This window comes from Taudactylus pleione, unplaced genomic scaffold (genome assembly GCF_031769625.1).
Source record: "Taudactylus pleione unplaced genomic scaffold, aTauple2 ptg000847l, whole genome shotgun sequence".
Lineage (NCBI taxonomy): Eukaryota > Metazoa > Chordata > Amphibia > Anura > Myobatrachidae > Taudactylus > Taudactylus pleione.
In genome coordinates, this window is record NW_028285249.1 from 348,599 (window position 1) to 363,139 (window position 14,541).

At 49.9% G+C, this 14,541-nt stretch overlaps 2 protein-coding genes across 3 annotated transcripts in view; one reads left to right on the top strand and one right to left on the bottom strand.

The window, feature by feature from the left end:
- The window catches only part of EPHB4 (EPH receptor B4), a 189,765-nt gene extending 182,031 nt beyond the window's left edge, over positions 1-7,734 (bottom strand). Inside the window, exons 1-4 of one of the 2 annotated variants that reach the window (XM_088458699.1) lie at positions 7,347-7,734; positions 5,826-7,112; positions 5,112-5,219; positions 117-431 (exon numbers count right to left, since the gene is read on the bottom strand). The gene's annotated coding sequence lies outside the window, so the exon portion shown is untranslated. The remainder of the gene's footprint in view (positions 1-116; positions 432-5,111; positions 5,220-5,825; positions 7,113-7,346) is intronic. The other variant, XM_088458700.1, reaches the window with a different exon arrangement.
- A 691-nt stretch (positions 7,735-8,425) lies between these two features.
- On the top strand, positions 8,426-12,827 carry PPP1R35 (protein phosphatase 1 regulatory subunit 35). Its single transcript, XM_088458702.1, has 5 exons — positions 8,426-8,567; positions 11,566-11,746; positions 11,949-12,159; positions 12,228-12,340; positions 12,557-12,827. Exons 2-5 carry the CDS (start codon positions 11,567-11,569, stop codon positions 12,728-12,730), a joined length of 678 nt encoding a protein of 225 aa, XP_088314828.1. The 5' UTR covers positions 8,426-8,567; position 11,566; the 3' UTR covers positions 12,731-12,827.
- The last annotated feature ends 1,714 nt before the right edge of the window (positions 12,828-14,541 follow it).

The following is a 14,541-nucleotide window of genomic DNA, read 5'->3' on the forward strand; positions in this document are numbered from 1 at the left end:
TCTGTGAGATAAATGACTATAGTGGACAATTGGGATAGAGCTACGAAAACAATACAAGGATTTGGTTTATGAACGGTGTCTCTACTTAACAAAATTTCCTCAGACTGTCCACTCACTTCTGGCACTTCTTCTCCCTCTCGCTCGGCCATCAGGACTACAGACTGGCATTGTGGCTCCTGTCGCTGATGAATTGTCCACTTTTTTCTTTTCCTTTTATGTAGACGGTACGCAGGTTCTGGAGTTTATGGCGGACTGTTTTAAGGTCAGCATCTGCAATGAACTTTTTCATGTAGTCCAACAACACCCCCAAAGCTGCCAATTTCTGAGACTTGTTGTGGTATTGTCTACTGGATATCTGCCATAGACATTCCTTTGACTGTAGTATCTCGAGGAACCAGTCACAAACTCGCGTTCAGTATCCATAGACATTGCTATGAAGAAAAAATAATAAGGACATTTTATTAAGCTATAATTGTAAATTGTTTTTACATTTTTAATGTTTATTTCTACAGTTTTCAAGATTTTTTAAAATGTTTGTTTTTTTTGTTGTTTTTTTTCTTCCAAGTTTTTTAATATGTTTTTATTTGTATTTTTAATTTTGTGGGTTTTTTTACAGGAATGTAATGTACTTTTAATAGTATTGTAATAAATTTTTTTTTGAGGATTTTTTTTCTTATAAATTCTCTATTTTCAGAAAAAAAAATTTTGTTATATCAAATAACAGTGGTACATAATCTATATATTTTTCTTTTTTCCAACATTAGTGCATATAAACCTTGCAGATGGAAATCAGGAACAACAAAACATACATTGAATATCAGCAAGGAAAAAAATTGATATCCAGATAATTAAATCTTCTGCAAATAATTGTATAAACAAAAATCCCACAATTTGTCAATTAAAACAAAAATACAACAAATTACACCAGAAAAATATAAAGAGAGAAGAGAGAAAGAGAGAGAAAAAAATAAAATAAAAAATAACAATAATAATAATTTGAGGAAAGAGGGGGGGGGAGAAGGAGAGGCAGACAACCAACACTGAGCATACACCTTCAGGGACCTAGCATCAGTAACATCAATAGATAAACTAGGGTCGTGGAATGAGGGCTGTGTAAGAAGCAGAGGATTTGACTTCAATCCAATTAAACCACAGAGTCGTAAACTCCGAATATTTTTCAGGGGAAAGAGAGAGAAAAAAAAATAAAATAAAAAATAACAATAATAATAATTTGAGGAAAGAGGGGGTGGGAGAAGGAGAGGCAGACAACCAACACTGAGCATACACCTTCAGGGACCTAGCATCAGTAACATCAATAGATAAGCTAGGGTCGTGGAATGAGGGCTGTGTAAGAAGCAGATTTGACTTCAATCCAATTAAACCACAGAGTCGTAAACTCTGAATGTTTTTCAGGGGCTGAGTAAAGAATATCATCCATGGTCATGTAGAAATCAAGACGTTGACACCATTCCCACAGTGAGGGGGGAACCTGAGAGTGCCAGCGGACTGGGAGCATTGCCCTTGCAGCGTTGTTGATGTCTAAGAAGTGATTTTTTTTATATGTAGAAACAGAGATAGACGTATGAGATAGCAACCAGAAATCCGGTCCAGCTGGTACAGTAAAGCCTAATATCTCAGAAGCCAAGGCTATTATCTTACACCAAAAGGTAGAAATGAATGTACAATCCCACCAAATATGTATCATTGTACCTATTTCCTGAAGACATCTCCAGCAGAGAGGGGACACCGAGGGGAAGCATCTATGTAGGATGACAGGACAGCGATACCATCTTGTCAACACTTTGTATTGTGTTTCCTGAACCTCCAGACTATCTGAGCACACTTTGGAGATTTGGAAAAACTTTATCCCAATTAATTTGAATACCCTTATATGTAAAATCCCTGTTCCAGGCCTCAACAAAAAGAGGGTCAGATGTAAACATGTCGTGTAGCAAGCTCTTATAAATACCTGAGATAATGTGTGGGAGGAACACGATGGGAACACATAGATTCAAAGGGCGTCATATCTCTGACAAATACTGAAGGGCCACCAAGAGATGAAGCAAAATATCGTACCTGAATGTAGGCCCAAGAACAGTCCTCTGTAAGAGAGGTATTAGCACATAGATTTGGAAATGACAAAAATCGACCATCAGCCAGCAAGTGACAATCCCAGACCCCGACCATTTAGAGATAAAAGGTCCTGAAGTCCCAGTGGGGAAAAGGGGATTGTGGAGGATAGGGGTAAGGGGAGATATCACAGAAGATATCCCAGGTTTAGTACGCATTCGTTTCCATGTTTCCAAAGTAGGGCCTACTGTTGGGTGTGAAGAGCGGGCAATTTTAGAACACCACGGAAGTGTGCTCAAATGGAGTTTGGGTGATTCCGCCTCTAAATCAACCCACTGCTTACCCAAAGTACCTCAGGTCCAATCCAGAACTCTACTAAGCACCATGGCCTGATAATAAGTGGATATCATGGGCAATTGCTGCCCCCCCGGCATCTCTGTCTAAATAACACCTCATGCTTGAATCTAGGCTTTCTGCCCCCCCCAAATGAAGTTTTGTATAGGAGTATGTGTTTCGGACAAAAAGCCTGGAGGGAGACCTATTGGAGTTGTCTGTAATAGATACAAAAGACGCGGGAGGTTATTCATCTTCTTTTTGAGGATTTTAATGTTTTTTTTTTGTATTGCACTATAATACAATAAAAATACATTAAAATCCTGAAAAAAAACATATTACAATACAATAAAAATATAGTCAGGTGCATAAATATTGGGACATTGACAAAATTTTCATATTTTAGCCTCTATTCACCACCACAATGGCTTTGAAATGAAACAAACAAGATGTGCTTTAACTGCAGACTTTCAGATTTAATTTGTGGGTAATTACATCCAAATCAGGTGAACGGTGTAGGAACTACAACGGTTTCTATATGTGCCTCCCACTTTTTAAGGGGCCAAAAGTAATGGGACTATCATCTCAAAAGCTATTTCATGGACAGGTGTGGGCTATTCCCTCGTTATTTCATTATCAATTAAGCAGGTAAAAGGTCTGGAGTTGATTCTAGGTGTGACATTTGCATTTGGAATCAGTTGCTGTCGACTCTCAATATGAGATCCAAAGAGCTGTCACTATCAGTGAAGCAAGCCATCATTAGGCTGAAAAATCAAAACAAACCCATCAAAGAGATAGCAAAAACGTTAGGTGTGGCCAAATCAACTGGAACATTCTTAAAAAGAAAGAATGCACCGGAGAGCTCAGCAACACCAAAAGACCCAGAAGACCACGGAAAACAACTGTGGTGGATGACAGAAGAATTATTTTCCTGGTGAAGAAAAACCCCTTCACAACAGTTGGCCAAATCAAGAACACTCTCCAGGAGGTAGGTGTATATGCGTCAAAGTCAACAATCAAGAGAAGACTTCACAAGAGTGAATATAGAGTTTGCCAAACAACATCTAAAAAAGCCATTACAGTTCTGGAACAACATCCTATGGACAGATGAGACAAAGATCAACTTGTACCAGAGTGATGGGAAGAGAAGAGTATGGAGAAGGAAAGGAACTGCTCATGATCCAAAACATACCACCTCATCAGTGAAGCATGGTGGTGGTAGTGTCATGGCGTGGGCATGTATGGCTGCCAATGGAACTGGTTCCCTTGTATTTATTGATGATATTACTGCTGACAAAAGCAGCAGATTGAATTCTGAAGTGTTTTGGGCAATATTATATGCTCATATTCAGCCAAATGCTTCAGAACTCATTGGGCGGCGCTTCACAGTGCAGATGGACAATGACCCGAAGCATACTGCAAGAGCTACCAAAGAGTTTTTTAAGGCTAATAAGTGGAATGTTATGCAATGGCCAAGTCAATCCCCTGACCTGAATCCGATTGAGCATGCATTTCACTTGATGAAGACAAAACTGAAGAGAAAATGTCCCAAGAACAAGCAGGAACTGAAGACATTTGCAGTAGAGGCCTGGCAGAGCATCACCAGGGATGAAACCCAGCGTCTGGTGATGTCTATGCGTTCCAGACTTCAGGCTGTAATTGCCTGCAAAGGATTTGCAACAAAGTATTAAAAAGTGAAAGTTAGATTTAGGATTGTTTAATTTGTCCCATTACTTTTGGCCCCTTAAAAAGTGGGAGGCACATATAGAAACCGTTGTAATTCCTACACCTTTCACCTGATTTGGATGTAATTACCCTCAAATTAAATCTGAAAGTCTGCAGTTAAAGCACATCTTGTTTGTTTCACTTCAAAGCCATTGTGGTGGTGAATAGAGGCCAAAATATGAAAATTCTGTTAATGTCCCAATATTTATGCACCTGACTGTACATTAAAATCCTGAAAAAAAACATATTACAATACTATTAAAAACACATTACATTCCTGTAAAAAAAACATATAATACAATAAAAAAAAAAATCCTGAAAACATGTTATTTTACAGAAATGTAATGTGTTTTTAATAGTATTGTAATATATTTTTGTTGTTGCAATGTATTTGTTTATGTTGTTGACATACATTTGTTTATGGTGGTATATTCAAACATCATAAATGTATCACAAGAACAAAAACAAATGTAATATATGTATTGATGTTGTTGTAATGTTTTATTTTTTGTTGTTGAACTAAATTTGTTTATGGCATTTTAATATATTTTGAGTGTTTTATGATTTTGAAGGTATTTATTAGGTGGCCCGTGACATTGGTGGCCAATGAGTGGCTAGGTGGGTGGCACACATTGGTGGGCAGTGGGAGGTTAATGCATGACCCAGCCACCAGCCGCATCATTCCGGCGGGCGGTGGCTGGGTCATGCATTTATAAGTGGGTGGCACACATTGGTGGGCAGTGGGAGGCATGATCCAGCCACCGCCTGCCTCATTCCGGTTGGCGGTGGCTGGGTCATGCATTTATAAGTGGGTGGCACACATTGGTGGGCAGTGGGAGGCATGACTCAGCCACCGCCCGCCTCATTCCAGTGGGCGGTGGCTGGGTCATGCATTTATAAGTGGGTGGCACACATTGGTGGGCAGGTGGGTGGCACACATTGGTGGGCAGTGGGGTTGCACCAAATACAGTACCAATACTCACCAAAGTGCTGAAATTCAGACTTCAGTGTGCAGGCTCCCAATCGTGCTTCCTTCTCCTTCTATCCACGATGCTGCGCAAGATGGCGGATGGGCGTGTACAGGGTCCTGTCTGTCAAATTCCACAACGTACAATGAATCGTAAGAACCATTGTGCGTAAAAACACTACTCATGATAGGCACCTAATCGTTTCCCAGATTGGCAAATCTGCCCTACAGCACGGTACATTTGAAGATGCGATGTACGACAAGCGGGGACGCGCATCGTGATCGTGAGTGGACACTCACGATTTGTCAAAATCGGCCAAATCAGGTAAAATATTGCTATGTGTGTGGGCAGTTTTAGTGTGTGTCCAGTCTCCAGAGGGGGTGTGTGTGGCCAGTCTCCAGAGGGGGGGTGTGTGTGGCCAGTCTCCAGTGAGGGTGTGGCCAGGTTAAGTAGGACCCGGAAGTGTGCAGGGGGGCAGCACTTACTGCACGTTCTGGCCTTCACCAACCAGGAACTGGCTATCACACTTTTTGTCCCAGGAGGTGAACACTCAGCACATACTGCAATGTCACCTAACAATGCCGCTGCCATAGCCAGCTATGCTGGGTAAGTACTATGGGCACTTACTCTTACTGCTGAGATAAGGGACACGGTAATACACAAACCCCATAGTCCCACTTCAGCTACATATATGTGCCGTCATACAGTACATAAATGATGCAATATTACCTTGATTTCGTCTGGGAGGGCTTCCCCACTTATGATAAATGAATGGCGGCGGCTCCATGCCCACATTGTGCCAGCACGCAGGGCTCCTGGTTATTCTGTGCATTAGCCGGTGTAATATTGTCTCCTGTGGCTTCATGACGTGATCTGGGGGACTTGAAAAAAGATTCAGCTTCCTCTCTAGACCCACTGACCTGTCTCCCAGTCTGTGCATAGCGCCCCCATTATCTATGTGTATTTCAGCCAGGGGCCAGTGACAGTGAAGGGGCCCAGATTCCTATTTAAAACATTAAAGACAAGAAAAAAAGTGGGTGATTTATGCCGCAGTTGAAGCAAACAGTCCCCCTTCCTCCCGGCCCCCAGTTGGGACTGGTGTACAAAGTGCACGCTCCACCTGCCCCGCCCCTGCTGGGCACACTGGATAGACTTTTTGTTCTATCTTGGATATGACTTATTAATTACGGAGGATCTCTATGAGATTAGGAGCAGGGGTGGGTTTACGCCAATTTCCGACAAATCGGGAATCTGCATTTTATCTTGTATATTGTACGCATCCTGTGTATAGCTCTGTAATATAACGATCTGCACTATGAGGATGCTGTATCCCCTCTAGGAGTACAGATTTAGATGATCCCTGTATCAGTCACATGAGAATCTGAACTAAACTCACATAATATATTTACTTTATATATTCTGGTACACAGCTTGGCACCTAGTATCATGAAAAGACATAAAGGTTACAGTACAGCACCATTCTGCATCTTCTATTGGATATCAGTATTGGAAACCCCTAGGAGAAAGGTAATTTTCCTGAATTAAAATACTAAACTCACTGAAGGCGGTATGTACATCACCCAGACCACTAGAAGCTTTACACACAGTGAAGCACCAATATTTATAGAAGTTTGGTACGCACATCTATTGACATTGGCGCTGCCAGTCACACACCACACAGGGGGAAAAGGCTCAGGCCGCACGGTGACCGGAACTGCCAGTCACACACCACACGGGGGGAGAAGCATGTAGCCTACAAATGCTGGACAGCTTTATTTTTAAACTGGAATTTAGATCTCAGATTGGACTCATCCCTCCCAAATCTAAATCTCTCTGCACATGTTACATCTGTCCCCCCGGCAGTGCAGCATGGTGTTACTGTAAGAGGGTGCAGTGCGGTGCCTGCTGCCGTGCAGGTGTACTTTTGTAGCTTACCTTCCATTGCACCCTCTCACCTTCATGCCATATGATGAACAGATGGTCCTGGTTTACCAGACTGGACTCAAACACGGTTACCTAGGAGGAAGGAGATGTTGTGAGAACCGTCCTCCCTCAATGCCGACAGAAATGCCCTACTGGACTGAGGACCACTACAAAGGGATTTGGGTTTTAAGTGAAGATCGTCACTGGTATTGGCACGGGACTACTGCCCGCCTAATGATGGCACAGGCCTAAGGCCTGACTCAACCCCACGGGCCTTGTGCCCAACAGTCCTAGGGAAAATTAGAAATATACGGTAAGGCCGCCTACCGTTATCATTGGAAGACGCTGCACTTTTGCAGCCCACCACTGCAGTCCTCTCCGGTCCTCAGCCGAAGCTCCGCCTCTCGCCGTCTTCCTGTCTTCAAAGGCTGCACCCACCGTCTTCTGGCCTATTCCGCAGCTGCTGAAGCTCTTCTAGGGAGGTCCGCCCTCTTCACTCGCCGCTGACGGAGTGAGCTCTACCGCCCGGCAGCATCTAATATGAGACGCTGCCGGTGGGCGGAGCTATGTCGCAGCGAGTCCAGATTGGCTTGACGCACCCGATTCCTTTTGGCTGCCAGTCCGCGAGCCGCGATTGGTTCACGGCTGGAGCCAAGTCAGCGCAAACACCGGACCGGCACTGGGAACCAACAAGCGGTCCCGGCGCCGGACTACCACCGCATCCGCGCCTTCGCCAGGAGGTCCCTTCATCAGTTACCCGCTGCTCCTGCACCCGATCCCAGCGCTGTCCCCCACAGTGAGGGTAACAGGGCGGTCTCCCACATTACCAAGATGCTCAGTTACTGGCTCCAGTCCCTGACTCCCTCCAAGTCGGCACTGCAGGGGGGTCGGGGCTCGGCGGCAATGCCGAGAATACTGGAACTGAGGAGCTGGGGGGCCGAGCCACAATGACACAATTCAACACAAATTGCGCCATTGGCTGTCTGTGTATCCCACTTTACTGGAGGAGTGGGCTGCAACGGGAGGTGACCCCAGGAGACTTGTCGGGCCATTCTGGGAGGGTAGGCAAGTATGCATATAATAAATAAATAAACCAATTAAAAAAAAAAAAATATATATATATATATATATATATATACTCACTCTACTCCCAGCACCAGGCCTGGTGTGAGAGCAGGAGGATGGTGGAAGGATCCCACTCCCCATCATGCCCCCCAGCACCAGACTCCTAGTTATAGGGGCTGGGAAACTCACTGAGCAGACAGCCATTTTCCCGGAGACCAGTACACCAACGTCAGCTACAGGGAAATGGCCGCCGTGCTGGAGAGGCAACGTGCGGCCTCAGGTGATTGGTCAGTGGATCTCCACGTGGCCTCGGATGCGCTGCACGTTACGCCATGACGCAGGGTGTACAATTATGGTGACGGTAGTGGTAGGGTAGAGACTGTTGAAGTACAAAGATGGCGGCGTGCCGTTACCATGGAGCCGTCCGCTGAGTGATCCCAGCGCTGTAACAGCAACGGCCCCGGGGAGCCAGGAGGACGACGGGTGAGAGCGGTGACCCGCCCCAATATGTGATATATGTGATTTCCTCCTGCCACTGGGTACTCATCTGCCCTCACCCCTCCCTGCCCCTGGGTGCTCACCTGCTTCCACCATCCTGCCCCTGGGTGCTCACCTGCCCCCACCCCTCCTGCCCCTGGGTGCTCACCTGCCCCCACCCCTCCTGCCCCTGGGTGCTCACCTGCCACCACCCCTCCTGCCCCTGGGTGCTCACCTGCCCCCACCCTCCCTGTCTGCCCCTGGGTGCTCACCTGCCCCCACCCTCCCTGCCTGCCACTGGGGGCTCACCTGCCCCCACCCTCCCTGCCTGCCACTGGGGGCTCACCTGCCCCCACCCTCCCTGCCTGCCACTGGGGGCTCACCTGCCCCCACCCTCCCTGCCTGCCACTGGGGGCTCACCTGCCCCCACCCCTCCTGCCACTGGGGGCTCACCTGCCCCCACCCCTCCTGCCACTGGGGGCTCACCTGCCCCCACCCCTCCTGCCCCTGGGTGCTCACCTGCTCCCACCATCCTGCCCCTGGGTGCTCACTTGCCCCCACCCTCCCTGCCTGCCACTGGGGGCTCACCCACTTCTTACATCTGCCATTTACAACCATAAGTCGTTGCTCAACTTTCCTCTATCCAACCTCGTGTCCATCCTCTCTCCTCCCTACACCTCCAACCTCGTGTCTATCCTCTCTCCTCCCTACACCTCCAACCTCGTGTCCATCCTCTCTCCTCCCTACACCTCCATCCTCGTGTCCATCCTCTCTCCTCCCTACACCTCCAACCTCGTGTCTATCCTCTCTCCTCCCTACACCTCCAACCTCGTGTCCATCCTCTCTCCTCCCTACACCTCCATCCTCGTGTCCATCCTCTCTCCTCCCTACACCTCCAACCTCGTGTCTATCCTCTCTCCTCCCTACACCTCCAACCTCGTGTCTATCCTCTCTCCTCCCTACACCTCCAACCTCGTGTCTATCCTCTCTCCTCCCTACACCTCCAACCTCGTGTCTATCCTCTCTCCTCCCTACACCTCCAACCTCGTGTCTATCCTCTCTCCTCCCTACACCTCCAACCTCGTGTCTATCCTCTCTCCTCCCTACACCTCCAACCTCGTGTCTATCCTCTCTCCTCCCTACACCTCCAACCTCGTGTCCATCCTCTCTCCTCCCTACACCTCCATCCTCGTGTCCATCCTCTCTCCTCCCTACACCTCCAACCTCGTGTCTATCCTCTCTCCTCCCTACACCTCCAACCTCGTGTCTATCCTCTCTCCTCCCTACACCTCCATCCTCGTGTCCATCCTCTCTCCTCCCTACACCTCCAACCTCGTGTCTATCCTCTCTCCTCCCTACACCTCCAACCTCGTGTCTATCCTCTCTCCTCCCTACACCTCCAACCTCGTGTCTATCCTCTCTCCTCCCTACACCTCCAACCTCGTGTCTATCCTCTCTCCTCCCTACACCTCCAACCTCGTGTCTATCCTCTCTCCTCCCTACACCTCCAACCTCGTGTCTATCCTCTCTCCTCCCTACACCTCCAACCTCGTGTCTATCCTCTCTCCTCCCTACACCTCCAACCTCGTGTCTATCCTCTCTCCTCCCTACACCTCCAACCTCGTGTCTATCCTCTCTCCTCCCTACACCTCCAACCTCGTGTCTATCCTCTCTCCTCCCTACACCTCCAACCTCGTGTCTATCCTCTCTCCTCCCTACACCTCCAACCTCGTGTCTATCCTCTCTCCTCCCTACACCTCCATCCTCTCTCCTCCCTACACCTCCAACCTCGTGTCTATCCTCTCTCCTCCCTACACCTCCAACCTCGTGTCCATCCTCTCTCCTCCCTACACCTCCATCCTCGTGTCCATCCTCTCTCCTCCCTACACCTCCAACCTCGTGTCTATCCTCTCTCCTCCCTACACCTCCAACCTCGTGTCTATCCTCTCTCCTCCCTACACCTCCATCCTCGTGTCCATCCTCTCCCCTCCCTACACCTCCATCCTCGTGTCCAGCCTCTCTCCTCCCTACACCTCCATCCTCGTGTCCAGCCTCTCTCCTCCCTACACCTCCATCCTCGTGTCCAGCCTCTCCCCTCCCTACACCTCCATCCTCGTGTCCAGCCTCTCTCCTCCCTACACCTCCATCCTCGTGTCCAGCCTCTAACCTCCATCCTCTTATTCCTCCAGCCCTCCCTTGTCTTCCATCCCCACCAGCATCTCCCATCCTATATGTCCGCCCACTTACTGGTACAGGAGCAGTGATTTCTAATAGGGGTGTGGGCAGGCTGTAGGGTGAGATGAGTGTGTATATAGCAGGATAGGAATGTATGAGGTGGGTATACAGGGGGGCAGAGGGGGCAGGCTGTAGGGTGAGATGAGTGTATATATACAGCAGGATAGGAATGTATGAGGTGGGCAGAGGGGGCAGGCTGTAGGGTGAGATGAGTGTGTATATAGCAGGATAGGAATGTATGAGGTGGGTATACAGGGGGGCAGAGGGGGCAGGCTGTAGGGTGAGATGAGTGTATATATACAGCAGGATAGGAATGTATGAGGTGGGTATACAGGGGGGTAGAGGGGGCAGGCTGTAGGGTGGGTATTAGAGGTAGGAGGCAGCATAGTGAGATATGGAAGGAGACATTTATAGTGCAGGACGTTGGAGTGAGATTTCATCCCCTTATAATAATCTGAGTTTTGTTATAATTATGCTGCTTCTCCCTATGTCTCTGGCGCCTGTAAGTCCTGTGACTAATGGAGCCGCCCGTGTCCGTTATGTACGTTCTCTTCCGTCATGTCTGCAGCTGAGTCATCGCTTATCCCGTAAGTGACCGTACAGAATGGGCCCGGCCCGGCCCCTGGATGGTTATAGGCACCGAGGTCCCTGTGCCCGCGTATAACATTATACGTAATATACAGCCGTGTGTGCGATTGGGGTTTATTGTCCTAGAGGCTGTCTATAGGAGACATCATTATTCATGCTGCTGTCTCTTTGCCTATTCCAGGATGTCTCAGGGCTGTGAGGAGGAGAGCGCTCTCCCAGCTGACTCCGCCCCCCACCCGTCCACCGCGTCTCCTGACCTGGCAGAGGCTCATCCGCTATTGGACATCTCCCTGACACCTGACAAGGGTGGGGGCATTCTCCGCAGGCATTCGTCAGAACGCAGCAGGAGGAGGCAGAGACAGGTGAGAGCGTCGGTGTATTACACGGGATTGGCTGGGCTGTCTGTCAGTCACGTCTGCTCCGCCCCCAGGTCCTCTATCGTCCCTCTTTGTCAGTATCGGAATGCACGTTACCCCCCTGTAACGTGCTGGAGACCTGTGCCGACTGCCCCCACAATACTCATTTATACTCCTGCATATATGAAAGTGTGGCGTCTACCCTCAGGTGCGTTTTGATGTGGACGATAAGGCTCCGGGCCGACCGGAGGCGGCGCATCTTGGGGTACTCGCAGTACCCAGAATGCACAGCAGCGCGGAGCTGAGATACATGGTGCAGAGAGAGGCTCGCCAGGAGTTCGATGCCGGGAGCGCAGTGCAGAGCGCACTGGGCCGATCATTCGCAGCCAGACGCAGTGTGGAGAGCGAGGCGGCCAGAGGTAAGGAGACCACGCGCTGGGGCGGACGGGAGGAAGCGTCGTCTCTCTAACACAACTCTGTCCCGCAGCGCTGAACGTATCCAGGGTGCAGAGCCTGTATCAGGGCCTGGTCAGCGTGGAGCCGCCAGCACAACATCTCCACAGACTGACGGCGCCACACCGGAGAGCAGAGCATCAGGAGGTGAGGTCACTAAGACGCCATGTTCCTCCGCTACTGCTGCCCAAGCCCCAAGTTACCCCCCCCCCCCCCCCGGCATCTGTCACCTGAGCGGTCACTGCATAAATGTGAGGCCATAGGGGAGCCGTAGGCGCTCAGTCGCTCCCCGTATAGTGCATTTGGGCGTCTCCGGAGGTATAAGTCACCTGATCCTCATGTTCTCCTCCTTTCCCTCCGCAGGTGCCTCAGATAGAGGGTCCCGACCTCTTCGCCTTCTCAGACCCCTGCGAAAGGTTTACAGAGACCCCGTACCTTGGCGTAGACGGACTGCCAGCATTAACCCTCCAGCCACGGACACGGCCCCCACATTCAGTGTTTGACATGTTCCACAAGCTGGGGGAGTGGGCATCGTAGCGGGCGGTGCCGGTATACACGCCTGTGGAACGCTGCCCGTATTCTCTACAGTTCCCTCAGAACTTTTTATTTATACAATAAATGTCCCATTTTCAGACTTGCCGTGTCACACGTGTCCTAGGAGGAGTATCGCAGCAGCATGCAATTTATCACAGTACTTGTTGTGTGTATCACGTGGGGCTGTCATAGGGCTGCGTGTACTGGGGTCCGCACAATGTGCCACTGCGAGCAGCTGCTCCTTACTCCCCCTGACCAGTATGGAGAGATCGCAGCCACAACCAGGGGAACCGGTGTCACGTGTCCTCTAACTCCTCCCACATCCCCCTCTACCGTGTATTTATAACTTCAGCCGCTTCGTATCTATAGCGCTATAATAACGTGACCTCATCTCATTGGTGCACGCATTTACACCTCAGATCTAACGTGTGCGGCGCACGCCGGCTGCAAAGCCGGAAGATGTGGCGAGAGGGAGGGATCCTGGATGCCGCCGGTGTCAGTGACTGCTACAACAGCTGGTACCGCAAGGGGGACAGACATGTACGGGAAGCGCTGTATATGACCTGAGCGGTGCTCCTTACCCCCTCCCCTCCACAGGCTACAGTGCACAGAGGTACAGCAGGCACCATCCGTAGCACAGAGCACAGGTACAGCAGGCAGGCACCATCCATAGCATAGAGCACAGAGGTACAGCAGGCAGGCGCCATCCATAGCATAGAGCACAGAGGTACAGCAGGCAGGCACCATCCATAGCATAGAGCACGGGTACAGCAGGCACCATCCATAGCATAGAGCACGGGTACAGCAGGCAGGCACCATCCATAGCATAGAGCACAGGTACAGCAGGCAGGCACCATCCATAGCATAGAGCACAGGTACAGCAGGCAGGCACCATCCATAGCATAGAGCACAGAGGTACAGCAGGCAGGCACCATCCATAGCATGGAGCACAGGTACAGCAGGCAGGCACCATCCATAGCATAGAGCACAGGTACAGCAGGCAGGCACCATCCATAGCATAGAGCACAGGTACAGCAGGCGGGCGCCATCCATAGCATAGAGCACAGGTACAGCAGGCGGGCGCCATCCATAGCATAGAGCACAGAGGTACAGCAGGCGGGCGCCATCCATAGCATAGAGCACAGGTACAGCAGGCGGGCGCCATCCATAGCATAGAGCACAGGTACAGCAGGCGGGCGCCATCCATAGCATAGAGCACAGGTACAGCAGGCAAGCACCATCCATAGCATAGAGCACAGAGGTACAGCAGGCAGGCACCATCCATAGCATAGAGCACAGGTACAGCAGGCGGGCACCATCCATAGCATAGAGCACAGAGGTACAGCAGGCAGGCACCATACATAGCATAGAGCACAGGTACAGCAGGCAGGAACCATCCATAGCATAGAGCACAGGTACAGCAGGCAGGCACCATCCATAGCATAGAGCACAGGTCCAGCAGGCGGGCGCCATCCATAGCATAGAGCACAGGTACAGCAGGCGGGCGCCATCCATAGCATAGAGCACAGAGGTACAGCAGGCGGGCGCCATCCATAGCATAGAGCACAGGTACAGCAGGCGGGCGCCATCCATAGCATAGAGCACAGGTACAGCAGGCGGGCGCCATCCATAGCATAGAGCACAGGTACAGCAGGCGGGCGCCATCCATAGCATAGAGCACAGGTACAGCAGGCAAGCACCATCCATAGCATAGAGCACAGAGGTACAGCAGGCAGGCACCATCCATAGCATAGAGCACAGAGGTACAGCAGGCAGGCACCATCCATAGCATAGAGCACAGGTACAGCAGGCGG

What these genes read in the sequence shown, in the direction of transcription:
- PPP1R35 (XM_088458702.1), top strand. Translation starts at nt 11,567, where the DNA reads ATGTCTCAGGGCTGTGAGGAGGAGAGCGCTCTCCCAGCTGACTCCGCC. An exon ending in GGAGAGCGAGGCGGCCAGAG is followed by an intron (nt 12,160 to 12,227) that starts GTAAGGAGACCA and finishes TCTGTCCCGCAG; the next exon opens with CGCTGAACGTATCCAGGGTG. An exon ending in GGAGAGCAGAGCATCAGGAG is followed by an intron (nt 12,341 to 12,556) that starts GTGAGGTCACTA and finishes TTCCCTCCGCAG; the next exon opens with GTGCCTCAGATAGAGGGTCC.